The sequence below is a fragment of the Genypterus blacodes genome, unplaced genomic scaffold, assembly GCF_046128005.1.
Source record: "Genypterus blacodes isolate CSIRO-AG114 ecotype Tasmania unplaced genomic scaffold, CSIRO-AGI_Gbla_v1 ptg000105l_1, whole genome shotgun sequence".
NCBI lineage: Eukaryota > Metazoa > Chordata > Actinopteri > Ophidiiformes > Ophidiidae > Genypterus > Genypterus blacodes.
Window position 1 is genome coordinate 945,735 of NW_027466909.1, and position 27,827 is coordinate 973,561.

General features: G+C 48.2%; 1 protein-coding gene across 2 annotated transcripts; it reads right to left on the bottom strand.

Annotated features, from left to right (window-relative positions):
- Positions 1-773: 773 nt before the first annotated feature.
- On the bottom strand, positions 774-27,378 carry mark1 (MAP/microtubule affinity-regulating kinase 1). 2 transcript variants are annotated; one of them, XM_076160423.1, is made up of 18 exons: positions 26,995-27,378; positions 23,393-23,593; positions 18,996-19,049; positions 10,526-10,574; positions 10,203-10,268; positions 9,742-9,812; positions 8,137-8,193; positions 7,810-8,046; positions 7,465-7,584; positions 6,761-6,860; positions 6,508-6,620; positions 6,269-6,422; positions 4,508-4,692; positions 4,316-4,407; positions 4,033-4,173; positions 3,670-3,921; positions 2,088-2,132; positions 774-1,955 (listed from the first exon to the last, which is right to left on the bottom strand). In XM_076160423.1, the coding sequence occupies exons 1-18, from the start codon at positions 27,043-27,045 to the stop codon at positions 1,610-1,612; spliced, it is 2,334 nt and encodes a 777-aa protein (XP_076016538.1). In that variant the 5' UTR covers positions 27,046-27,378; the 3' UTR covers positions 774-1,609. The 2 variants fall into 2 exon arrangements, with proteins under 2 accessions (XP_076016538.1, XP_076016537.1); XM_076160422.1 differs by having other exon boundaries at positions 6,218-6,422.
- Between the last annotated feature and the right edge of the window lie 449 nt (positions 27,379-27,827).

Sequence of the window (27,827 nt, forward strand, 5' to 3'; positions counted from 1 at the left end):
TCAGGATTCAGACCAAGAGACCCCAAATTCCACACTTTAAACAGCAGAGGTATGATGCTCGACCTCAAAGAATCAATCCCCTCTCTGGGAGAGAATTTGAACTTTTTTGGACTCCATTGAGTGATTGGGAGGCGCTAGAGACATGAAAGAGAGACAGAGACATGGAATCCTATCAGGATGTTAGGGAGGGTTTCTGTTCATGTACAATGAAGTGTTTTTGAAAAGTTACATACTGTGTGTGCAACCGCCATCTCATAGGTAGTTGTGAAATGAAGGATTTAGACGAGAGAAATGAAATGAAATAATTACAAACAAATAAAATCCTTTTTATTTTCTCCGACAAAGTGCACGCCTCAGTTCTACAAAGCAGCACATTACAATGTAATGGAATAAATACAATAAAATCTGGTGGGAAACAAAAAAAATAATGAAAACACAAGCAAGGAGATACACGAGTACCTGCACAATCACACCGGCTGCAGGCTAAAGCGACTCTGCAGAGGGTCCACAGCGCCACCTTCTGCTTTCTGAAGGGAGTCGATTTAGACCTGCTTCACGTAACCGAGGAATACTAATCTAACATGAAAGAAACACAGCCGCATACTCTCATGTTCACACGCGTCACCCTGGAAAACTTGTGCAACCGCAGTGGGATCTCCTCGCCGCCGACCCCCTGTTGAGAGAAAAATAAAGTGAACGCGCTTTCAGTTCCGACTGAGGTCACGACTCAAGTCTACGTGGTGCAACTTAGTGTTTTGTTTTTTTCCCCCCCGTAGGCAAATAAAACAGAGCAACGTAACGTAAAAGGCAAAGGAACGCCTCCCTCAGTAATACAACAAAATAATTTAGTGCTCTTTAAATAAAATCAAAAACACTATTTCCATACTGTGGCTCTTAAAAAAGGAATTAAAAAAAATAAAACAACCTCACAGACCGATAAGGAGAATGCTCGAAGAGACACGAATCATATTAGGAAAGAACTCAAATCTCAAGAAAAAAGACAGTATTGACAATAAAATTCTGTACAGAACTCAAAATCAATATACAATACAGTACCTGCAGATGTTATGCATACAGTACAATGCATTATTTTACATAGTTCTAGTATGGGGCTCCAGCCTGCTCTATATACTGACTTAACACAGGTGGAAAAGCGGCTATTTACGTTAGCTTTCAGGAATCTTAATGGTTATTCAGCGAGGAGAGTAGATCGTGTAGTAGGCGTTTAGAAAAAGAGATCGAAAACATTATTGCAGGATCGCCTTCGGTTGCATACTGCATGTGTTACGTGAACGCATCCCGCAACGACGAGGAGCGGCGGCGGTGGCGGCAGCGGCGGCGGGTTGATGGCAGAGAGCCGGACGGAAGAAAGAAAGGGGGTTTGCTGTTTTTTGCGATCTCTCCGTCTCCGAGGTTAAATCTTGCATTATCTCTCCGGTCCACTACCCTGTACAGTACATTCGTGGCCAGTATTGCACGTTACCAGCCGAGTCCACCCTGATTCTGCGTGGTGAGGTCCTTCAGTGCTGAGCTTTGTCCCGTAGTCAACACTAATCCAGTGATGAGATGACTTTGACCAGAGCTAACCGACCGCCAACTCCGTCTGCGGTCACAGTTTCAGCTCGTTGGCAATTTTGCAGGCGATATTCTTAAAGGCGATGGACGTGCCCGATATCCTCTTGAAGCGCACGCCGTTGAGCGAGAGCCGAGGCAGCTTGCACACCTCCATCTCCCACTGGACCAGGTTGTCCTGCCGGGCGTCGCCGTGGACGCAGAAGAGCAGGAAGCGCTCGCGCTGCTCGTAATCGCAGCTGTTGGCGTCCAGCACCTTCCGGATCTCCCTCATCATCTCGGCGGGCTCCATGGACGAGGTGGTCTTCATGCTCCAAGTGAAGCGCAGCGAGCGGGGCTTGGAGTCGCGGGCGCCGTCGTCCTTGGAATCGCCGGACACGCTTCTGGAAAGACAGGAAGAGTGCAAGAGAAGAGACGGACAGGAACAGAGAGAGAGAGAGAGAGAGAGAGACGTTGAGGGGTCAGAGGTCGGTTACTGGCTCTCTGTTCAAACGACATTGCAGTGAAACTCTCACCTTGGCGTTCCTGTACTGGCACTGGCCTCTCCCTCACTGGGCACCCTGAAACAAACCAGGAATACACCGTTACTCCTGTGAGCTGACGTCAGGATGCTGCCCATCCCCAACCCACTGCACTGCATCATCACTAGACACAGACGGGTGTCAGGCATCATGCCAGGAAAGAAGTCCACACTCCCGGGATTCAGGATTGGTTCAACACACAATCAGGTGGCGGTGACGTCCAGAGGCTCTAGTAGCTATAAATGGGGAAGCAGTAGCTCAGTGGGTAGGGGTTGGGAACCGGAGGGTCGCCAGTTCGAGTCCCTGCCGAGGTGCCCCTGAGCAAGGCACCGAACCCTCAATTGCTCCCCCCTCTGCGAAGGGTGGTAATGTAATGTAAGTCGCTTTGGATAAAAGCGTCTGCCAAATGCTCGTAATGTAATGTAATGTAATGTAAATGCAACATCCTTCCTACTGTACGCTCCAGCTGCACTACTGATCGAATTCAAATCGAAAAAACTGCCACACGTGATTACCAAACTGAGACATTATCAACGATTTACACCTCCAGTGGTGCTCCCGCTCTGTGGGGGGTCGTGAAGAAGTCGGTCGTTATACACTGCAGCGTGTATGAAGAGAACGACCAATCATTGACACGTTTTCTCCATTTTCATTGAAGTGAAAGTGCAGTCCTTAATGCAGGCCTGAACATTTCAACATAAAAATCCACATTTGTTTCGTCACACGTGTGGCAATTAACGCAAATTTATCTCTTCAACAAACAGTGCAGCCCGACGGAACGCCACCTTTCCTTAATCCCTGCTGATCTGGGAAAACCGCCATCAACTCCTTGGGGGGTCAGGGGTCAGATCCTTTAGTGAGGATACGGGGGGAGAATAAGGAGAGGAGGGGCCGGCAGCATAGGGGGGCACGTACACTCACTGCATAACCAGGGTGTCAGTGGGCAAGGGCGTGGCCTAGTGGGCGTAAAGGGGTTAAACAAACAACGAGGGGGCCAGAGGACAGAGTTTGAGTTTGTGTGCAGCAAGCAGGTGAGTTTCCTACCTGGACCTGAAAGACAGAGCTCTGAGTGGAGGGAGAGAAGGAGAGGACTAACTGGTTATTTGTGATCATTTGTGATTTAAATAGCAAATCTATCTTGTTATGTGAAAATAAGCAGAATAAATTGTTGCAAATGAGCAGCAGCACACATGTTCCCCGTTTCAGGCAGAGAGTGAATCATTCAGCCCCAAACAGAGAGACAAACACACGGACGCTCTCAGACGAGATAATGATGTGTCAACTGCTGCTCATAAAGGGTTAAGTGTTCCTCATGGGATACAACCACAGGTAGCGTATCCATGGAAATCACAGAGAGAATGAAGGAATATGTTGGCACTTAGGGCCGAATGACCAATCAGATCAGATCAGTTCCGTCTCCTCTGATGACGCACTCTGCTGCTCATGCTCTCTGCAGCATGAAGCCATTTCAACCTGCCTTGAGGTTTCCTGCCATCTAGAGGCTAAATGATGTCTTGCAGGCTTCAGTTTAGAAGATTCTGGTTCCCAAGACCTGAGCCGCTCCGTCTCCACTGACCTGCGTACAAACTTGGAGGTGATCTTGCCTATGATGCCCGTGGAGGTGCCGCGGCGCTGCTGGGCGAGGGCCCCGGTGTCGTGCGACAGCGTGGGCGAGGCCGGCGGCCCGTTGTAGGTGGCGCTGCGGCGGTCTCGGAGCTGAGCCCCGTGGAAGGTGCTGCGGCTGGTGGTGCCGCGGGGGAAGCGGTTCTTCTCCGGCGTGCTGATACTGTGGGCAGACGGCGAGGTGGTGGGGCCTCGGGGGGAGGAGCTGAGGACGGACAACACAACACAAAACTCTAAGAGGACACACACACCACGTCTCAGAGCCAGAGGACACAGAGGACGCCGAGCCGGGTCCAGGTGTCTCTGTCCTGCTCACCTGGCCTTCAGCTCTGTGTTGTCGTCTATAGGGGGCAGTGTGCTCTTGGAGGGATGTCCCGACGACGACATGGACTTGGTGTGGCGAGGTCGTGTAGCGTTTATCGCCGTCGACGTGGTGCTGCCCGACACCTCAGTTAAACTGGGAGAGGGAGGGAGAGAGAGAGAGAGAGAGAGAGAAAGAGAGGTAGGAACGTGTTTGAAACCTGCAGATTAAAGCCAGGGTGTGTGTGTGTTTGTGTTTTTGTGTGTGTATGTGTGTGCGTGTGTGTGTGTGTGTTTACCTGCTGTCTTTGCCGTTAGGTATAGCTGAGTATCGATCAGTGGAGGTGCGCTCACACACATACGTGTTCCTACGAGTCATTGATCCATTTGTCTGGAGAGAGAGAGAGAGAGAATGATGTTACTATTAACCCCTCCCTCATCATTATGTGCCAGCCTCCTCTTCTTCGTTGTTGTGTCTCGTGCTTCCTCACCCCCACAGTGCCGCTGCTCGTCTTCTTCCTCTCCTGCACTCCGAGCGGCGAGGCGGGGACGTCTCCTTTGGACGTGCTGAGCTCCAGCCTGCGAGCTCCGTCCCACTCCTCCCTGTGGTCGCTCTCCACGCTCAGCGCCTGGCCGCGCTTTGTGTATGACACCGCGGGGGGCACGGAGGGGCCGACTACAAGGAACACACACACATACACAACATATTTACACAAACTGAAGCAGGCGTGTTGTTGCTCTCATAACTCTGACACATTTCTAGGACTCGCCCCGCCCGCTGCTTTAAGGATTTGATGTTTTTGTGAAATAAACAATCTACAATGTTTAGAGAGAAGAAGAAGAAGCATTTGATCAATACTGAAATGTTTTGAGTGTGTGTTCCAGTCTGTCTTCCTGTGCACTGACTGGACAAAACACGGTCAAGATACTAAAAAGAAACACATCAAACAGTGACGATGTCGTCCAGCACCAATCTGACACCTTATTGGCCGATCAAACAGCAGGGGGGAGGTGGGGGGGCAGTCCTACAAACTCCCAGCTTTAGACGGAGACAGATGGTGTCAAGCAAAGCCACACAAAGCCAAGACGTCCACATGAGGTCACCCAGTGTGTGGAGTGACGAGTACACACACACACATACATGGTGGGCACAGGTACTTTGTCCCCAAGAAGGTGAGCAGATAGGATGCAAAGCTAACCCCGCCCCCCCCTCCCCCCCTCATGCTCCTGTGACTGATGGAGCCGCAGGGACTCAGCCAGCCAGTAGATGGCGCCAGACACAATGCCCCCCCCCAACATGACATAGGAGGAAGTTGCCACACAACCGGTGCAGTGTTGAGGTTGAGTCACTGCTCCGAACGCAGCGCGCATGACAACGAGGCGAGCGGCCGGAGAGGCGTCGGTGCAGGAGGGGTTTCTTCTTCCTCTTTAACGTCTTCTTCTCCACGGCCCGCGATTAAAGCTACGACGCAGAATTCATTAAATGTGATTTAACGTCTGGGTTTGGTTTGCCTGCACTCTGCTGCAGTGCTCAGAGACACGGCAGCAGAGTGGAAGCTGCTGGAGTCTACAGAGGAGGGAAGAAGGTGGAGTTCTGCCCAATTTAGTGACGCCACAGTATGGAGTATAGTTTGTTACAGATTTGTCTTTAGAGCTCTGAAAAGTGTCGCAACTGCAGTGAATCAGGATTTAACTCAACAGCCAAGATTCAATGCAATGTGACTCAAAATGAAAAGGTGAACTGTTGATCCAAACACACACATGATCTCATAACCAGGACGGGATTTGGTTTTGAAGAGACACAGACGTCACTTAGTTTAGTGCATTGGATCCATAACTGAGCCCATCACCATCACAGCACCTCTTGGAGCTTCTGAGTATAGTGAGCTGGTTCTTCAGGGTCCTGAGTGCAGCTGTGATGTCACTAAATGCTCTGATGAATCTTTGATCAGCTTTTAATGATTCAATACAGAAAATGACTCAGACCTAAAAGAACTCCACCCTCTTCCCTACTCTACGTGCTTTCCCAGCCTTTTCTAACACGCCTACAGGAAGCAGCGTCTTGCTCAGAGGCACGTCGGCACGGGTTAACGTCCTTGCGTTACGCCGGCCCAATCCGCCGCGACTTAACCAGCAACTTCCCACTACACAACAAGCAGCCAGCAGCACTGTCAGAGCCGGGAAGGACGAGGTTACTTTACTTGGCTTCTCTACGACACCACCACCACCACCACCATCATCATCATCCCCACCATGATCGCTGTAGCGCCGCTGCTTCTGACTGGCCGAGATGCTGCGCGTGACCTTGGGATGGGCGGGAGAAATGCTGGAGCTGTTGTTGATGTCGCTGGTCGGTCGCTGTCGCTGGCCCAGGACGCTGTTAGCCAGGGGCTCGCTCCCCTCGAACTGAAACACACAGACCCGTGAGAATCAATCAATCAATCAATGAGGCAATCAGGGGGGTGACACAGGTGGCGTGCGAGCTGCTGACCTCCGGAGCTTTCCTGCCCAGCAGCAGGTAGGTCGCCATGACGTCGTCGTACTTCTGGGTTTGCAGAGAATCCGTGATCTCGTCCTTAGGGAAGCCCATCGTCACCATGAGCTCTGGAGACACACACACGACAACACACATCACTGAGTGTGTATACTGTGGACAGGAAAGGAACACACACACACACACACACACACACACACACACACACACACACACACACACACACACACACACACACACACACACACACCTATCCTGGACGCGTCAGCGAAGTCGGTCTCAGGCTCGATGTACGGTTTGAGCTCCTCCTCGTCGTGACCCACATTCATCCAGTGGTCTTTCATGATTTGCTGACAAAGGAACAAACAGTTAGAACTCCTGTATGCACACTCATATAGTTTAGTTAGAATATAGAGGGAATGTGATAACAACAAGATCATTCTGTCATTTGATTGACGGTTTCTCTGCTGATAGGATTTTGGATGGCGGTCAAAAGTCTATTTTTCCCGTAGCGAGGTCAGAAACGTTTCATTATCTTGAGAAAATAGCTTTTGTTTTCTTGAGATCTCTTGAGGATCGAAAGATGGATCGATGTACGAGGACGGTAATCATTATTGTTGCAGCATGTTCGATCATTCGCCTGCTGCAGACTCAAAGAGACTTTAGACCAAACCCCCCCGGCTGGACACGCCCTGGAATACAGCGAGAGCTTTATAACATGACGGGACTCGCTACATCGCCGCCGCCGCCGCCGCCGCGGGGACGGACATGACATCAGCTGACTGAGGTTTGGACAAATGACAAATCTGATCAATGGTAATAGATGGACAGGGATTGTTAACTGTTGATGATGAATAACCTTTTGATTGAGTGTTTGCTGAGCTGGTTGGTGATGTAGGGAGTGTGTGTGAGTGTGTGTGAGTGTGAGGACGTCACAGGTTGAACTCTTCGTACCTCCAAGCTGCCTCGTTTGACAGGGTTGAGCACTAATAGTTTCTTCAGCAGGTTTTCACAGTCTGTGGACATGTAGAACGGAATACGATACTTTCCCCGCAGGACCCTCTCTCTCAGCTCCTGCACGCCACACCCACACACACACACAGGCAGAGAGAGAGACAGGCAGGCGGACAGACAGACAGGAAGGAAGATATATTGGGGATTAGCAAACCAACACCATCTTGCCCAAACTGCTGCAAGGAGAAATGTCAACAAGAATCCTGCGTTTGTGACGCGCGAGTCTCAACAACGTCCCGTTACAAAAGACACACACACACACACAGGACAGAGGCTGCTTTTCACCTTTAGGTTCTGTCCGTCAAAGGGCAGCGAGCCGCTGACCAGCGTGTAGAGGATGACCCCCAGGCTCCACACGTCCACCTCCGGCCCGTCGTACTTCTTCCCCTGGAAGAGCTCCGGGGCGGCGTAGGGCGGCGAGCCACAGAAGGTGTCCAGCTTACTGCCCACCATGAACTCGTTACTGAAGCCGAAGTCGGCGATCTTGATGTTCATGTCGGCGTCTAACAACAGATTCTCAGCCTGAGGAGAGACGAGAGCGACAAGAGGGGATGTTGAAAAGGAGTGTGTGGGGTTCAAACTGTGCAGTGTGTGTGTAGGCTCCATCCTCACCTTTAGGTCCCTGTGCACTATCCTCCTCTGGTGGCAATACTGTACTGCAGACACGATCTGAAACACACACACACACACACACGCCACAACCATGAGCACATCATAGAAGAGTAAAAAAATGTGTCCATCTTTATCTGTCAATGTCCCCGGGTTTGATTCAGATACAAGTCCTTGTCTTTGTCTTAACATGTTTCCAGGTCAGCTGCAGGTAGAAAGAAGCCACGCCCCCTTGACCCTGAACATCTGGCTGCAGCTGCACACACACAGCATCAATGAAACACATCTATAAGCATGAAATGAGTGAAATGGAAGAGGCACTGTGAGTTTTGGGCCTAACTCCCTGAGTGTGTGTGTGCTCTGCTCTGGAGTCAGACTGATGTGTGTGCGGCCCTGCGGCTCACATGCTACACAACACACAGCTTCACTATTGTGTTGAACGCCGTGTTTCACAATCCTTATCTGAGCTTTCTCACCTCCATTTAAAGCAAGTGAGCTGTTGGGATTTTGTGCTTTTTCAGGCTCGAGTGTGTGTGAGGCCCAAAGCCCCTGTGTGTTTATCGGGTGTGAGAGTGTGTGTGTGTGTGTGTGTGTGAGTAACACACGTCGAGCTGCTGGTCTGACAGACGACAGAGGACTCTCAGCAGCATATGCCACCGGAGCCATCAATCAAACACCAAACCACAAACGCCACCCACCTGGGAGCACACACACACACACAAACACAAACACACGCCAGCACGTACACCTTTCCAAACGTGGAGCTACATCTATACACTCACACGCCACCCACACTGTGTCACACACTCTATCTGAGTCATCTAAAGCCGTCACTGAGGGGATTTTAAATAGCGACAGCAGGGATGTGAACAAACCGGCTTAGTTTATTCTTTTGGCTCCAACTTAAAAATCCTCACATGGAAGGAGAACAGAAGAATCGTTTACTAAGAAGACGTTGAGCTAAACTGAATGCTTTGATTCTGTTCCTTTACAGGCTGTAAGTGAGCCTGATGGAGCTGGAAAAGCACAGTTTGCTCCAGAATGTGTTCGTTTTCAGGCAGAAAAGAGTAAAATCCTCATATTTTGGATTGAAATAATGAGACGAATGTAAAGAAATCCTCATATATTTATAGACTTTACACTTGCAGACAGTAGAGCTCAGATTATAAACATGTCAACAGGCTGAATAAATGAATGAACCTGTTTGTACCCTTGTCGAAACGTAGAGATGTTTATCAGCCTGATACTAAGCCGTCTCGTCTCGTTGGACTCAAAGTGAAAATCTGCATCGTCTCTTGTAACTGCGGGCATGGGATCGATGTGAAGGAGTAAAAGCTGCAACATCTCCCTGTGACGTGCAGCAGAGCAGCAGAGCAGCAGAGCGGCTCTGACGCAGAGCAACAGAGCCACATCTCCACCGCTGCACCACTAGATGTCAGAGCAGCAGCGTCTCTCAGCACGTCTATACGTCTTCACTCTGACGCCGCCGTCCGCTCCCTCTCCCCCCCTCCCCCCTCTGCGCATGGTGACGAAGCAGCGGGAGGTTCTGGGAATCTAGTTTGGTGCAGTCGGCTCTGGTCTGTGAGCGGCTGTGGCGGTGTGACTCACCTGTCTGAACTTGGCTCTGGCCTCCTTCTCCTTCATCCGACCATGAGCCACCAGATAGTCGAACACCTCTCCTGCAGCAAGCAGAGAGAGAGGAGATCCAATTACCAATCGGCAGCATCATCATCATCATCATCATGACCAAGAGTGTGATCATCATCTGACCAAATCACAACAGGAGCTCATGTGTCATAGATTAAACTGCTTTTTGCACTTAAAAGAACAAATTCTGCTTTTTATACCTATTCTGTATAATAATAATAACAATAATAATAATAATGTAAGATGTCTGGAGGAATCCATCCAGTAAGTCAAACCCATTGATCCCAACCTGCTCTGAAAGCTTTGTGTTGCTTGGTGAATTCCTTTTGTAACTTGGTGACGTCATCATGTTACAATTGAATTTACTTTATGACCCCTGGTGTGTGTGTGTGTATGTGTGTGTGAATCAGTACGTCACTCACCCCCGCTGGCGTACTCCATCACCAGGTACAGCGTCTTCTCCGTCTCAATCACCTCAAACAATTTCACTGCGGGACAGAAGCGGAGACGACACGACGACAAAGACGGGACAACCAGATCAAACAAGCATTGTCACAAAAGTCATGGCTTCACTCTGCACGGGTGTCAGCTGATTGTCCTGTCAGTGCCCCATCATAAACACAACACTGAGTCCATTCATGGCTGCTCACAGCACAACACTGGGGCAGACACACACACACACACACACAGGGACACAGACACACACCACAAGCTCACAGAACATTATCACATTTGAGTTGCTCACCTATGTTTGGATGATTCAGTATCTTCATTATTCGGACTTCCCTGAAGAGCTGTGGAGAAAACAGGAAGTGTGTTTTAGTGCATCCAGGAACATTTCAAACTAAGACACACTTTAACTTTAACTAGACAATATATCAATTCCATCTTATTCTGCTGAGTCAGCATCATCTCATCTTATTTGTGGGCCCTTTGTTGACATTTGTTTGTCATTTTAATGCTGGATTGTGTTGTGTTGATTGTGTTTGACTTGGAGGAGGAAGTGACATCACCAGATCAGCGACCCTCTATGTCACATCATTAAACACAGATTATGTAGCCGAGCCGAGAGACTGAGCCACAATAAACCCCCGATGTGAGTGTGTATTCATCTGAAACTAGATTCCGCCGCGCGCAGCAACACAAGAGGAGCCGAGGATCATGGGAAAACTGTGGTGTGTAAAGCAATATGAGCGACAAAGAATAAGCAGACTTACAACTCTAGCAGCGCCACTGCAGCCCACACACACAACACACACACACACACAGACACACTAAAATTGCACATTTCGGGAGAATATTGATTAATTTGGACTAAAATGGAAAAAAAATGACAAAAACAAATAAAACTGAAATTAAAAACAAAATTTGAGAAATGTCCTTCCCACTAACATTTCTTTGTTTTGTTTATTAAAGGATTTTGCTCTTCAGTTCACCATCATTGAAAGAAAAACTGCAAAAATTACTTCAAAATTCCAGCCTTGAGATGAATTAACAAAGGAAAGCAGCAAAATCATTCTGAAACCGGAAGCCTGACATTCCCAGACAGGTTAAGACAGAGTGTGAGTGCTCCTGGAGCTTTATTCCAGCAGAGAGAGAGACGCGTTTACGTCAGCCGAGCCGCCGCAGCCACTCAGAGCTGCTGTTCAATCATTGACGCTCTGCTGAGACGAGCGCTCCAGTGTTGGGTTTCAACCGGGATTTAACCTCCACCGCTACCTGAGGCCGACACGGATTTACCCATCTGCTGACCGCTGATGACAACAAATTCAAAGCAGACATATAATGTTTTTGTGATTTTGCTCCATTGAGGCGCTCAGCTGGAATGAGAGGCTCCTCCTGATTGGTCCTTTCCTCCCATATCCACATGTTACACACCTCCTTTAACACACAACCACAATCGGGCTGGCCAATCAGAATAGAGCAGGCTGTCTGGGCGTGAGGGGCCTTAAAAAGAGAGAATGTTTTCACTCAGTATGCACACCGGTGCTGCTACAAGGGACAGTCGAAGGCGATCATTGTGTTTTAGAACGAGAATACTAATGTTATTAGAAAACTTGAAATCCCTAAATGAAAATATGTCTAATAAACCTGATTAGAGTTTATGTTTATAATATCAGTTTGTTTGTTTATTCTCTGTCATTTTTGTTTTGATTTTGTGATCACAGATGCAAAAAATTCAGTGTTGTGTTGTTTTGATTCCATTCTGGGTCAAACGCTGTCATCACCACTGTCATTTAGGCTCTCTCTCTCTCACACACACACACACTCACTCTCTTTTCCTCTCTCTCTCTCTCTCTCTCTCTCTCTCTCTTTCTCTCTCTCACTTCCTCTAACTTGTTTGCCTGCTTCTCTGATTTGTCTTCTTCCTCATCACATGAGACCCACACACACACACACACACACACACACGCTCAATTCCTATGGGAAGCTTACATAAGACTGAAAGTAACTCGCTCTGCACGAGACGAAAGCCAACAGTAATCTCAGTACACATACACACAAGGCATCAATCTATGTATTCAATCTATGTATTCATTTATTCTATGTCCTACTTTAACTACAGATGATGAAGTCTTAAACCAGTTTTTGTTTGACTGTTTATTTGTTATGAAGCACAGATTCGCAGGTCACTCGCTCACTCACCTCGCATGCAACCTGTGTGTGTGTGTGTGTGTGTGTGTGTGTGATCAGGTGAACTCGTCAATAGTGAATTTCCACGTATTACAGGTTGATGTCATCCTGTTACATCATGAAAGGAGCCTTAGCTGGGGACAGACGTCTTTGTCTCAGAGGAGAGGAGTCAACCTGGACATTCTGACAGCACTAACTCCTTCTAATGACAAACACATGTCTCCTTAAAAAGCCCAGATCTGACTGAGGTCCTGCCAGAGTGGAGCTCCTCTGCTGTGTGAGGAGCCTTCATGATAATTCATCAGCTGCTGGTTTGGCCTGAGAGCTCGTTTCCCCCAAAGGTACCCAAGTCAACTGGAGTGGAAACACACCGACGCATTAACCGCACCGTGTTCTGCCTCACACAAGAATAACCTCAGCACTGTGTGTGTATGTGTGTGTGCGTGTGAGGCACCCATCCATTTATTATTATGAATGAGTGATGAGCAGAGAGTCAGACATTCCTGCATTCCCATCTCCTCTCCTCTCCTCTCCTCTCTGTGCCTTTGGCTCCGGCGTGCGTCAGCGCCCTAAAGCCGTCACATGGCCGCCACGCGTGCAGCCGCTCGGAAACTACAAATGAGAACAAATCTGAGGAGAGGAGCGGAAAAACAACAACAGCAACAGCAGCTAGAGAGCGCGTCGATGCAGGCTCGATAGAGACGCAGTCGCCATGACGCCTGATGGGAGAGGATGAGGATGAGGATGAGCCCAGCTGACATCATTATTGATCCAATATCAGGAGACAAAAGATGGAATACAGCAGGGATCAATGAAGTGGATCTCCTATCATCTAATCGAATCTCTATCTAAAATCTAATATGTGTATCTGTACTTTACTTGAGTATTAACATCTTATCAACTGTATATTTTACACTAATATAGATTTTCTCTGTGTTCCCTTTTCTCACATTTCTCTTCATAATCAGGACAAACTCCATTCTAAACAGTGAATTGTCACTGAGGACAGTAACTGTGTTATTGACAGATGTGAAGGATCAATAACCTGATCAATGAGCTGCACAGCAAATGATCATGCATAGATTGGGATTTTGATTTGTTTTATATTGTAAAGTAGCATCTTCTTCTCTCAGTACTGAAGCACAGTTAGAATGAGACAAAGCCTCTTATGCTTTTTCATATTCAAATTAAAATGAGGTTTGTTACTTTACTGAGCTATTCTTCTGTAATGAGTCAATTTACTTGGATCAAAGTGAGCAATGCAACATCTGACATCATTAGGCTTTAAGTGTTTTAGCCACACACACACACACACACACACACACACACACACACACACACACACACACACACACACACACACACACACACACACACACACACACACACACACACACACACACACACACTGGGCCTGAGTCTCAGTAGTCTGTGCCAGTGACCTACTTCCAGCCACCCAGGGGCAGCCAGACTTCCAAACTAGCCTTAATCACAGCAGCGTCCCCATGCAGAGGGAGCGGAACGGCAGATATCACGACTGGGAACACTGGCCGGACTATTTCCGTCGCAGAGACACAGCTGCTTTGAAACACAGAGATTACACAGAGATATCCAGTGAAGCCTGGGAGCCCGCGGCCCTCTAACGAGCACTGCCTGCATATCTGTGCAACACTTCAAAACGGCTCGTTATCCGTCCGCCATCGAACCGCGGCTCGCTGTTTGTCAAAGAAAGACAGAGAGACACACAAAAGGATCGAACGTGTCAATGACATTCAGATGAGTGTGTCGCTCTGAGCCGCTCTGTCCTCTGCTGCTCTGAGCTGAAAATAGCACCTGTGAAACACCATCCAGCATCACAGAGCATCTTCCTCTATAGGGCGCCGCCAGATCACCACACACGTCAGAGGAACGCGGAGCGACACGCAGTAAAGGTTAGAGTACAGATGAAAGGACGCCATCATGATAAACATCTCATCTTCTCTTTATTTAACTCCTGTTTTGCAGTTACGGTGGATTTCTAATAACAGGTGAATCACTCCCACCCTCAGGTGTAGAGAGCCGCCTCCCAGCAGCTCACCATCAATCAATCAAGCCCATTATCAACATTGTCAAAAGGAACCGCCCACAACTCATCAAAATAAGCTTCTGCAAACATCAATCTGTGCCCTCACTCATCTTTTGTCATTTCCCGGTTTACAGAGTTGACTTATTGAGAGGAAGTGACTCTGATTGGTGGATGAAACAGTAACAGCATGTGGTGGGATGAGTGCAGTGTTTGTTCAGAGAAAGAGGGGATTAGCCAGAGAGATTTTAGGGACGAAATGCCTCAAAAGCATGACGAAGTCAACATCGCCGACCGCAGATGACAAGCGATGCATTTCCTGTGGCGGATCTAAGGAGATGCTTTGGAAGCCCGGCTGACCTCATTTCCTGTTGTCCCCCAAACCAAAACCGCCACAAAGTCACACTGAGACAGAGAACGCCAACGAGCCAGAAAGGAACGTGAGGTTCAACACGTGACGGATTCTGGCCGACAGTAACCTCTGTAACCACTTCCTGTAAATAAATAACAATACAATCAGCTGTTAAGTAAGAAACTCTGCTTCCTAAAAATATATTTAATAATAGATCAGAGATCCAAAGATCAGAAGAGAATTTGTCTGTGTCGCCTGATTTACAAAAGTCCATTACTTTCATGTAGGAGGACAGGAAAGGGTTAACTGGGGTCAAAGGGTGTTGAGTCAGACTTTTGCAAGGTTTCTCACAATGCATTGTTTTTGCATAACAACTGCATTCACTTGACATAAGTGATGAGTTCAGCCACTTCCTCTGCAGGATCTGCCTGCATCAGACTTTTGTCTCCTTTCAAAAATGCAAACAGCTTTAGGTTTAGACTTTGATGATGATGATGATGACGATGAGTGGAGGTTTTTCGGAGAGCCAAGAAAACAACTTTGGTCAAAACTATCATTAGCAGAAGAGCGTCCAGTTAGATCTGAGCTCACAACTTATCAGTCAACCTTTGCATAAGACTTCTGCATAAAGCAAAGATATTCACTCTCTACAGACGTGTGTGTGTGTGTGTGTGTGTGTGTGTGTGTGTGTGTGTGTGTGTGTGTGTGACGCCCCACAGTGCCAGATGGCGAGCGAGCCCGCAGCACGGTTCCTCCTCTGGGGACGGCGCAGGCAGAACTCTGTGGCATTTGGACGGGCTGACGTGAGCGCGCCGCCGTTCACAGCGAGCCAGGGAGCAGATCGGCCTCCTCGGAGCACAAACAACCACGTCAGCGATGAGCACGCTGCACAGTAAACGGTACGGCAGGTTTAATTCTGCTCTAAAAATAACGCCAAGCTGCTTTGTGCTGTAAAACTCCTGCGGTGGAAAAAAGAAAGAAAATCTATTCCGCAACAAACTTTTTTGTCCTGTTCCCTCGCCTCTGCTGCTCCGGCCAGAGGTCGGGGGGTCATAAAGGAACCGTGGCAACCAAGGCAGCCAGATGCCCTTTTAACCCTTTTATGGCTTCTTCCAGTTTAGTCCGGATGAAGGAGGAGGAGGGGGAGGAGGAGAAAGAGGGGGAGGGGTTTTCCCACAACTGGACTCTTTATTTGTGATGGTCAGCCTAGGGGGGGGGGGGCTGCCAAACTGCACTGCATTCATGAGCTAACCATGATGAGGACATTATACTACATAGAAATATGATACCACCATAATACCACGGCACTTAAATGCACCATTGTTCCATTTTTTTTCCAATAGTAGAAATATGCAGTAAACTGTGCTCCTGGTATAAAATGTATACATGTCAAATGTGTAAAAGCAACAAAAACAGCAAAACTGGACTCTCACTGATCAGTATTCAGCATTGATTCCAATTCATTGAGATTCCAGGAAAGGGTTTAAGATTTTTCTATATTGTAAAAATATGGATTGAACATTCTGTCTGTGCCGATTATCTCAAGGACAGGAACCAGGTCTAGATCTGGATCTGTGCAGTATTTAGTTCAGTATCCTCACATAAAGACCGCAGGCTGTAGTGTTGACTGTGTGCAGGACTGTGTGTCATCCTATGAATTGAGCTTCACCGACAAATATGATTGAAGTTGTAGATAAGTCATATTTGCGCAGGAATCGTCCAACGTGGGCTTATTCACAAAGTCTGTGCTTCACTTCAATCTACAGAACAAATCCCCAGGATCCCTCCTGCTGCTTCTCCAAATACAGTTTGTCTCCATGATGCTGAGAGACGTCCAGCTGTCAGAGCCTCACACAGCTCAATGTGTGTGAGCTCAGAAATACTCTCAAACCTTTCTTGTGCACATTTAAGTACAAGATTTCCTCACAGTTTGATTGAAAAAGGCTCCTCTGCAAACTGAAATGCAGAAGAAAACCTGTATAAAGATGAAGAAACGGTCTTTTTGTGAATGTGTAAATCTAAGCCACACCTGCTGTTTACTATCTGCCTCCTGGAACGGAGAGTAACTTTCTGGCAGGACAGAAAAACAACCAGCATGATTTTTCTGCTCTGTTCAAGGTCACGGGAGTCTCAACCTGTGTGTTGGGGCGGACGTTCTCTTTAATGCGTCCACATGTGAGGATACCCAGGGACAGCGTAGGACACTCAAGGGTCAATGAGACGATCGATTCTATCCAGGAGACGACTGCTGCATTACAAGACCGGCTCCTGCATTGCAGATGGCACTTCAGTATAGCATTACAGCGACCTATAGGACCCAGCACAGGCCGCTAAGAACACACACACACACACAACCGCACACTCTGCACGGAGATAACAGCATCACTGGAAACAGCACTCAGGGGCGAAGCACACCAACAAACTGCACGCTGCAAACCCAACTGTGTGGCGCATACACAGGCTTGTGCCTATAATAGCTCCGGGTCCATAAAGAGCCTCTGAGCATCGACCCTCTCAGTGTATCTGCAGCTGACATCTAAAAAGGACGCCTGAATAATTAAACACAGACCCGACTGGTTCTGCAGAGCACAAACCGACCCCTCATCGACGGAGCCGGCAGCGGGGCCTCACGCCGCGCAGCACGAGTCGTTATCAGATCAGCAAACACACAAAGGAGGCGATTAACAAAGGAAGAAGCGGCAGAGTGAAACACATCCATCTCTGATTCAATCAATGGAGGAGCTTGAAATTCCCACAGATTTGCTGAGACGTGAGAGTAGGGATCGGTTACACGTTCTGGTTGTGCTCAAAGCTCTTTGAAATCTGGACAACCATCTTGAAAAGAAGGCGTGGCCGCGTTGCCTCTGATCCCAGCACTTCCTGCTTTGACTGGAGATTGTCCTCACCTGCTTCCTTCCTTCCAAAAAACCTGAGGCTGACATGATTCAGCTCACGCAGACAGAGAGACTCATGTTCTTCTTCTTCTTGAGAATCGACTCCCTTAAGTACTCGCAGTCACCTGGGACTCGTTCCCGTTCCATGAAACCAGAACAACCGGCGCTCCCTCATGCGTCACGGCTCTTATTTCTGACGTCAACTCTGCTGCTTTATTGACATTTTCTACCATTTCCGAAGCGTCTGTCTTCATTGTGTCATTGTTGTTAGAAATGAAATCATTCCCGGGTCCTCATTTCCTCCGCTCGGCTCCATAACACTCGCCGACTTCACACCTGTCATCTCCAACACGACGGGGCAGACGTTTTGCAAATCTAATTGCCGTTATTATTTTCATTACGTGGCTTGCGGCGGTCGCGCGCTGTTACTCGGTTTGAGTCGCAGGAGCGCTAAGGTCAAGCGATCCATCAACACATCACCTGCCTGCCGCATGTGTGTGGGTGAGGTCACGGCGCTCCGTTACCACAGTGACTCACCGCCGCAGTTGCTTAGCAATTTGTACACCGTCCGCGAGCACGCCGCAGTGGTGAGGAGAACCATGAAGAAGAATGCTAACCCGCCCAACCACAACCACATACACCAGTTTAGCTTTAAGCCTTCAAGCTACGTTATGTAACTTTGACTGAGCAGCACACAGATGTTACACACAAACGCTCTTTAGTCACTTGCATCGACAACGTCATAAGAACACAAACCAACAGCGAGGGAATAACACACGTGTCTCCTAGTGAGGCTCAGTGTGTTTACTTTATGTTTGCAGACTTGTGCGAGTCACTGCCAGCTAGCTTAAGTCTAGCAGACGTTAGCAAAAGCAGTAATCACACCAGAATAGGGAAGCTACCACGAGGAGCAGAGTGTGTGTGCGTGTGAGTGTGTGCATGTGTGTGTGTGTGTGTGTGTGCGATCAGCATGAGAGCTTGGATTCGGTAATTGGGAATTCGTCCCAAGACTTTGTTCTGATTGGTTTTGACTGCTGGACAGGCGTAAGTGACAGACAGGCGGGAGTGTATTCATCTTCTAGCTTTTAGGGAGTTCAGAGATTAAATGAGCCTTGTGATCCGTCATGATACATCTGATTACATTACGTAAAGTGGCCGCGGGGAGGAAGGGAAAAAGAGCGGGAATACTGAGGAATAACAGGACAGAGCGCTGACCAACACAACCGACGTGTGGCCAGGGGGACGCTCTGTGGCGGCGGCGGCAGTGGCTCACCTTTTGTAGACTGGTGGGATTCAGCTGAGTCTTGTCTATGATCTTCACAGCCACCTAGAGAGGAGGAAGGAGAGAAAGAGAATGACAGATAAATGTTGAAGTGTTTTATTTGGTCTCCATTGTCCATGCACAGTTATGATGTCATCTGATAGCTGCTGGCCATGATTCAGCTGCTCAATATTATAACTATGGCGGCACAACAAATATTTGAGAAATCCTCACAAATACAGAGCACATAGCTGAGACTAACTAACATGTTGGACTTTGTTCTTCTGCCTGGTTAGCTGTTCATCTTCACATTATGCTATCCAGCTAGCATAATGTCACAGTTTTTAAATACTATCTGAAACTTCATAATACTCAAAGGTGTAAAAACGTGACTCTCGGCCGACCTGGCAGGATCTCTTATTGGCTCAGATGATGTTATAGCATATCATATTGTTTTGCGCAGCCAAGAAGACAGCTTGGGACTGGAACTGGAATCAAATCCCACTGGTGTCATGCAAAGAGTTGGAGGGAGATAAAAAAAGGGCAACATCTCTCACTTAGATCTTCCTACACTGGGCTCGGAACTTATCAAGCAACCCTTTTGCAGATAAGAACACCCCCAGACATGCAGATGAACCTGTGCCCGCAGGCAGACGGAGTCAGAGAATGACATTAATAAACTGTGTGTGTGTGCCAGAGCAGCATTAGTAAATGACTGCTGGGCGGTCATCTGCTCTTGGCCGGGACTCGACCTAACTGGGCAGCTGTCTGATCCCTCTCGCTCAATAATCAGCCCCAAACTGCACACGGACACACACTTCCTCCGAGCTCAGCACCTTTTCACAAAGCCACTTAACCGAGCCACGATGCAGTCTCACCGCCGGGCTCATGCATTATGCACACTAAGTGATTGGCGTTGCAGTTTTACATCAGAACGTAATTACAGCAAAATAACACAATTGGTTGTTTTGATGTTGGTGATTCGCAGCCACTTTGTTTCTTTCCTCACAGTGATTACAGGGCGGCCTTATGAGACAGCTTTAAGAATGACTCAACAATCAATGCCGCTACTGTTCTTTATCTTACACAACGTAACCTAAAGGCAGGAGCAGGCCGAGTCAGCTGTTTGCTGTTCAGAGCGCCGCGGCCTCTGGGGGCCACTTGAGGGACTTTCAGACTCTCCAGCTGTATGGACCATTAGACCATTTCACAGTTTAGAACATAACTATCTGATATGAGTCTGTCTTTCATTTCTGATCCATTGTTTATGTCAATAGCTGATGGGAAATTAAGTCTGACTGAGCAATTTCCTTCCAAGTGAAATCGACTCGATGTTTCAACATTTTTTGATAAACATCTCAAGCGGAACCTTAAAGCTTAATGGTGAGGAGTTCATAGGTAGTTTAGTTGGTAAAACCATCAACTTTGGTATTGGATAATTAAATTGTGTGTGTTTGTGTTTGTGTGTGTGATACTAATCAAGTGGACTGGGGAGAAACCTAACTGAGATGGTAATTTGAAAATAGATGAGAACATACAGAGCATATGGAGGGGAACCCACTGTGGGAGTTTCCTTCATTAAATATTTATGATGACAGATATGATGTTAGCTTTGTAAAAACATACAAGTAATGAGAAGAATATATTCATGAGAGGATGTGCTAAATATTTACTTTTTAACATGTATGGTAGTTTCACCCATTATGGACAAATATCTAGGACAATGTTTATTTCATTGTCATTGCCATAATATCTGTGTTAAATATGTTCCCCACACATTAGCATAGTGCTGACACTGTTGACATTGTCCTATAACCTTGACCTTTGACCAAACAAATCAATAGCAAAGGTCCCGACCCTGACCCCAACCAACCCACCATGTTTAATCCAGGTCTGATTAAAAATAAACTTGATTTATGGCTGTAAAATGCAAACAAACAAGCGGCCCCCGCACCCCCGCATGCTCCCACGCAGCGTGGGCATAAGAACGCGCTCCACTGGGTCCGATCTTATGCAACTTGAAGGGAAAACCGGAGAGCAAACGCTGAGTCATGGTGGGCAGAATGCAGCGTGTTCAGGATGAGCTGGGCTTCCCCGAGAACTGCAGTACAATGCAACATCCAGAGGCTGCCGAAACATAAAAAGCCCTGACGGAGCAGCGTAGTGGGAAAGGTGAGGAGCAGCGTGACAGGGAGGGACGAGAGTGATCATGAGGAGTGAGCACAAGGAGTGAGCACGCAGAGTGAACACGCAGGGTGAACATGCGCAGTGAACACAAGGAGTGAGCATGAGGAGTGAGCATAAGGAGTGAACATGCAGAGTGAACACCAGGAGTGAGCACACAGATTGAGTGACTGGCAGGTGGTGTTTATTTGCAGCCTGACTCAGGTGGGGAGATACAGCCAGACTCACCCACCTCCTCCCTACTTCCTCCTGCTGTGGACTAAACAAAAGTGTGGCACGTGTGTGTGTGTGTGTGTGTGTGTGTGTGTGTGTGTGTGTGTGTGTGTGTGTGTGTGTGTGTGTGTGTGTGTGTGTCACGCGTGCCTGAAGGTGTCTGATTTGTCCTCAGATTCTGCATTATTGTTCCAACTTCTTCTTCTATTCCCTTTGAGTGGGAGATATTTATTACATTTCCTCTACGCTACACTGCGCCGCTGTTTCCCTTTTCGTCCACAAACTGTGAGACTTGATCAATGTACAGACAGCAACACGCCGGATGCGAGTGTGTGTGTATGTGTGTGTGTGCACGTGTGTGAGTGAGTGTGTGGTCCCTCACTAATGGATTTGAGGGTGAATAATTCAGTTCCAGAGTGACAGAAGGGCAACGTGCATCACTGTTAATTATTCAGCACATTTGTAACACATAGGCCATATGTGCGCCTTACAGACGCGCACATGCATACAGAACACATACAGTACATGTGAAGATTCACACGCAGGCCACGGAGGAGACACAGGAGTCACAGCATGATGTCGCTACCCTCCACTCGCTCCTGTCCTCTGTGTTCTTATTTTGGGGTCATGATCTCAGATAATGGAGAAGACTCTTTCTTCTTCTTCTCTGATCTTGGTGTCATGAGAAAAAATCAACGGTAGCCACAAAGCCCTTAGTTTTACCAGTGCTCGGAGGCTAAGCTAAGCTAAGGCTAACCTTGCTCACTGGTGACATTGATTCTATAAAGGACATCAATTGACGTAAAATATTTCACATGCTGCTTTATTTCCCTCTTCCTCATCAGTGATTCTATCACTTAAATGCCAATTAAGGTTCTAAAAAGCTTTTAGTTTGTCCAAATTCTGCTTTAATGTGATCTGAGGCAAGCTAAAATAAGCTAAACTAAGGTTCATTCTCATACATTACATTACATTACATTACGATCATTTGGCAGACGCTTTTATCCAAAGCGACTTACATTACAATACCACCCTTCGCAGAGGGGGGAGCAATTGAGGGTTCGGTGCCTTGCTCAGGGGCGCCTCGGCAGGGGCTCGAACCGGCAACCCTCCAATTCCCAAGCGGAAGCTCTACCCACTGAGCCACTGCCTGCCTCATACATCCATGTTGACTTCTAATCTTAAAATCAGGAGATGGGAAAAAGCAAACCTTATTGAATAAGGTCAATAAAGGGAATCACTGCCATCTTGCAGTCGACTCTTTGAGGAGCTGCCCATGGAAACGTGGCTAACGAGCTTGTTTTGCTGTGTTTGTATAGAGCCAAACCTGCTGTGAGCAAAATGTGTCCTGTCGAGACGCACTAGGCTCAAGCTAAGTTTTAGTACCGTCGGTTACGCTCTTTCCACCTGTTCTCTCACACTGATCCGTGCCTTTGCATTCTGATGAGCCAGCAAAAGCACTCGGGCGTACAAAGCGCCGCCTGACCTTCTCAACAAGCAGTGGGTAGCCAGCCCAATGTTTAACATTAGCATCAAAGGTCGGCGGGTGGAGACAAATGTGACCTGTTTGACCCGAGGGATGGTTACGCTCGATACTGTGATACCACCAGGTATTTAATGAAACGCGGGCGCAGGACATCTGAGGCTGTAGCATCTGGCTGTCAGAGTCTGTGTGTGTCTGTGCTGTGTGTGGGTCCTGCTGAAGGAGACGCAGCCAATAGATTGTAGGTCAATGTTGTTTCCTGAGGGGAAACGGGAGCTTTAATTACCGCCACGCCAAAGCAAGACGTCCATCACTCTGACAGATCTGCAACGTGCCACTCTGAACGTTTGCGTTGGACAAAGAAAGGAAGATGGCTTGGCCTGATCAGGAGGTGTCACGACACGATAACCTTAATATGAGAGATTTCGTGAATTTGAATTGTAATTTTCATTCATTCATTGTAGAGGTTACAGAGGCTGAGGTCTCGTTTCTAAATACATCCTGAAACAGAAGAGTTACGTCCTCTTACCTCTCGTCCAGTGAGGACATGTCGTGCCAGCTTGACCTTAGCAAAATTCCCCTTGCCGATGGTCTTGAGAAGGCGGTAATTGCCGATGTGCGGCTGCTCCTCGGTGGAGGTGAAGGAGTTGCGGCATCGCGGCAGGCTGTGGCGACTTGCTGACTTGGTTGGGGGGGCCGGGGGCTCCACAAAGCCGTCCACAGACGAGTGCTGCAGGAAAACCACACAAGCAAATTAGTGTTATCTTTGCAACCTGACCAGAACTTTGCAGACACTTAAACATGGTTTATAAAATGTATAAATTTTCTGGAAAATTATGCCTGATCTTGATATTTAACATTGTTTCTTTGTAAGTTGGAGATATTTATGGTTCACTTAAGGGGTCTATAGGCTATAGGCCTCTGAATGGACCCTATCATGCTATTTCTGCCAAGATAGAGATAAATGGAAAATACAGACATGGTTCAGTGTCAGGGTAAAGCATCGCAGGAAAACACTTTCTGAGACAACAGTGAACACACTTGTAACTAATTAAACTGATAACTTCATGTAGAGCTTAAGCTTTAGAGATGTAAATGTGATCCTATTTCATGGATCTAAACAGGTCCATTTGCATTACTGTCTTGGTAAGTAAATGCCAAATCTCTCAAAATTGCACCAACAATGTCTGTGACCTACTTCAAAGGTACTTTTCCAGAAAGTCATAACATTTTATAACATCGCTGGATTATCGCTTTGACATAGAGGCTGAGCCCTCTCGCCTCTGGTCATCTCTAAACAAACCCTTGCTCTGGCTAAAGCACCCTGACACTTGGGAAGCAGGCGTACACATAATGCAGCAGAGTGCTGCAGTGGATGTCTACGTGTGCCAAGGCTGAGATGTCAGAGACGAGCCTATTAAAATGAGCTCTCCATCCAAACACATGGACCCGGCATTCTTCCTGTGTGTGTCTGGCTCTGCCTTTCCAGCAAACAGGAGCTGTTCAGGTGACATTGTGACATTCTCTGCTACATTACTGATGGGGAAGCAACTGGTTCTCATGTGGCCCAGGTGTCCTCGGTAACATGAAGGAAACCCTGTAACATCTGAGGAACGTTTAGGGGTCTTTACCCTGTTTGCTGGCTAGATGCTTGATTGGGTTTCTAGGAAACGTGAGGTAGAGAATTTGGCTCCCTCCTCTCCTTCTGTGACCCCTTCACCTTTTCACCTTCAGATGTCATCGCTCAACAGATAAGATGAGACAACAAACGAAACTGAGAGCTGAAACACCCCCTGTAGTTGTGCTAACCCTACAGAGCCCTGGTGTCCCTGTGGAGCAGCATGTGAAGGTGACTTAGGAACACCTTGTTATAAGTACACTGGCAAAGGCAACACAAAGTCTCTGCTGGTCCATTTCCTCTCCTCTACAACAGCTGCTGATGTCACTCCAGGTCAGAGATCCCATGATCCTCTGCTCCCAAGTGCCACACCCAGCCAGAGAATAAAGCCTTGGTCTGGTTACCCAGGCGCCCCTGCTCCCCTTTCACCGGGGAAACGCTACACCCTGCAGGGTGCACGTCACCTCAGCCAGCTGCATCCTGATGGAGGAAGAACCACGACGCAGGACCCAAACAATCCCCTGTGTCAGAGTCTATATGCAGCTGTGTGTGTGAGCGAGAGAGAGACTTCGTGTAAATCAAAGTCAATAATATTGTGTGTAATGTGTCAAAACGTGCAAAGTGCTTCTTTCCAGCATCTGGACCATGAATGCTGCAAAAATGCCAATATGCAAACGCACAGTTACTTTGAGTCCTCAGGGAAACCAGGCATATAGCAATGACACACACCTGCACAGACACACACATAAAAATAAAACAGCGAGGACGGAGGCTTTTCTTTGTGCTGCACTAAAAGCCGTTCAACTCTGAGTAATACTGAGTCGTTATGCAATGCAGTTGGGCAGCTAGTGGCCCCGGGGCTGCATGCTGGAGTCGCACACAGAGGCAGGCGAGGCTGGCCGGCCCGAGCCTCTGAAGCAGAGAGGAATAGCCGCCTAGCAGTCTACGTCTGCGTCTGTCAGACAGTTACATTAAGCTGATGCATTAGTGAAAATGGGCAGATAGCTGATACATCATGGAGAGATAACTGCAGAGGAGACACACAATCCACTTTAGTTGCATCGCCTTGATTTTGCTTTTCGCACATTAAAAAAAATCCTCCCTCGCTGGTTTGTCTGTGCTTTTTCAGGCTTTGTGCTTCGGGATAGAATATGAATCTTAATTATGACTAAGGTTCAGTCTGTGTGTCATCGAGCCTCCGGGAGAATCAGACAAAGCTTGATATGTCAGAGCCTGTCAGGGAGGTGAAGTGCTAATCTTGGGGCAGGGGCGGACTGAACTGTGAGGCCTGGAGCCTCTGAGCTATAAATTTACAATAATGTTCAGCTAGAAGAGATAGAAAACCATCCTGTCACTGTAACCTACACCTTTTTTTGTCCCAGAGAGGCCTGAGCCTTTTTTCCCCATCAGAAAAAAACTAAATAAATGAGATTTTGTCGTTGACTTTGTTTAGCCCCGATACTTAAACACTTCTTACTCAGCACCTTTTACAGGTTCTGATCCTACATCCTTATTGACAGCTAGAGCACAGATTTGACCACAAATATCAACATGTTTGGTTTGAGAAAAGGGGCCCAACATAGGGGGTTTGCCCCAGCGGCCCCAAATCACTCAGTGTGGCCCTGTCAGTGTGTGTAATGGGGTGGAAGGAGGGAGGGAGAAAAAAGAGATCCACTTACAAATGGTAACTCTTAGATGAACAAGGATTGAACCTTCGAACAGAAACGTATCGTGACATTGAATCGCCATACAAACACACACACACATACATAGCACCTAATGCATACTGACTTAGCCACAGAACAGGAGCTTTCTAGCCCCACCCCCCCCCTGCTGTCTGACAGAGGGTCTGTGGCCATTCATAAACATTCCATCACACACACACTGAATAGGACAATCTCCCGGTGATACATGGCTGTGTTTGCTGCCCCGGATCACAAGTGTGGTGGCAGCAGAATGGTGAATAACAAACCCACCCCCCCCCCCCCCCCCCCCCCCCTCCCCGGCAGGGAGCGTGCAGTTACGGCGGGGCCCAATAGGTGATGGATGTCACATTGCGATGCTGCTGCCGAGCGTCGCCATTGAAAAGTAGGGCACCATCCTCCCCCACCCTCCCGAAATATTGACGGATAACCCCCCAGGAGCGGTGGCGCTGCCTCCAGCCCAAACATCCCGCCTGAGCCCCGGTGACCATTACAGAGCGGCGCGCTGACGCAATGCGTTGTTCAGCCCCGGCGTGTTGTGCACACAAACTGCGCCCGCCGCGTCCCTGTATTCTTGGGTTATTCTGGGTGATTCCGGGTTCCTGCTGGTTCCTCCGGGTTCCGCTCTTTGATCCCCGTCAGAGAGGGAAGAAAAAAGCCGGAGAGCTCATTGGTCGAGTCGCTCTGCAACACTGTAACCCCCCGAAAAGCGCCGTCATAACCCTGCACCGACCAGTGCGACAAACAAACAAACCAACCACATCCACGTCCGTTAATATCCCGCTAACACACACCGGCGTGTCCACTTACATTCTCCGTGTCGCGCTCGTTCACCGTGGGCAATGGCGTTCTGGTCGACATCTTGTGAGCTTCGCAGGGCCGCGCAGCAGCGATGCAGCGGGCTGGGCAGAGCGGAGCGGAGCGGAGCGGAGAGCGGGGCGGACACGGCGCGGAACCTCGATCCGACTCTACATCCCCCGTGGAAACAGCGCGGACGGCGGCCTTTTACCGCAGCATTGCGCGCCCGGAGCCCGGCCGACACGCCACAGTCTCTCGGTGGATCTCGGGTGCTGCGCGTCGCTTCAGGTGGACCGGCGGCGGGCAGAAAAGGAGGAAAGAGGGGGGGAGAGGGAGAGAGAGAGAGAGAATGGAGAGAGAGGGAGAGAGAGAATAGGGGCAGGCCAGGAAGATGCGTCGGTAGCGGACGGGTCTGCGCAGCGCATCTCAAACCTCCCACCAGGAAGGATGGAGGGACTCTCTCTCTCTCTCTCTCTCTCTCTCTCTCTCTCTCTCTCTCTCTCTGTCTCTCTCTCTCTCTCTCTCTCTCTCTCTCTCTCTCTCTCTCTCTCTCTCTCCATTGTCTCCTCTTTTTTAAGCTTCAGGAAAGTCACCAGGATCCATCAGCAGTCATATTACAAAGATACACATGTTCATAAACATTCATTCATTCATTCAAATCAAGGTGATTTTTTTGGCACGTAGAGTTCTGACGTCATTCTCATTCAAATTCACAATCAGTGTCTTAATATGTCAAACCAGCCGGTCAAAAGTGTAAACAGACATTCCTAGAAGTAACGGAGGGGGGAAATAACGGTTAAAATTGGGGTGAAATGTCAAATTAAAACAAAAATCTCAACCAAAAC

Coding starts and splice junctions, on each gene's coding strand:
- mark1 (XM_076160422.1), bottom strand. CDS start 27,045: ATGTCGACCAGAACGCCATTGCCCACGGTGAACGAGCGCGACACGGAG. Junction 4,174..4,315: donor CCTAACGGCAAAGACAGCAG/GTAAACACACAC, acceptor TCCCTCTCCCAG/TTTAACTGAGGTGTCGGGCA. Junction 2,133..3,669: donor ACCTCCAAGTTTGTACGCAG/GTCAGTGGAGAC, acceptor GGTTTGTTTCAG/GGTGCCCAGTGAGGGAGAGG.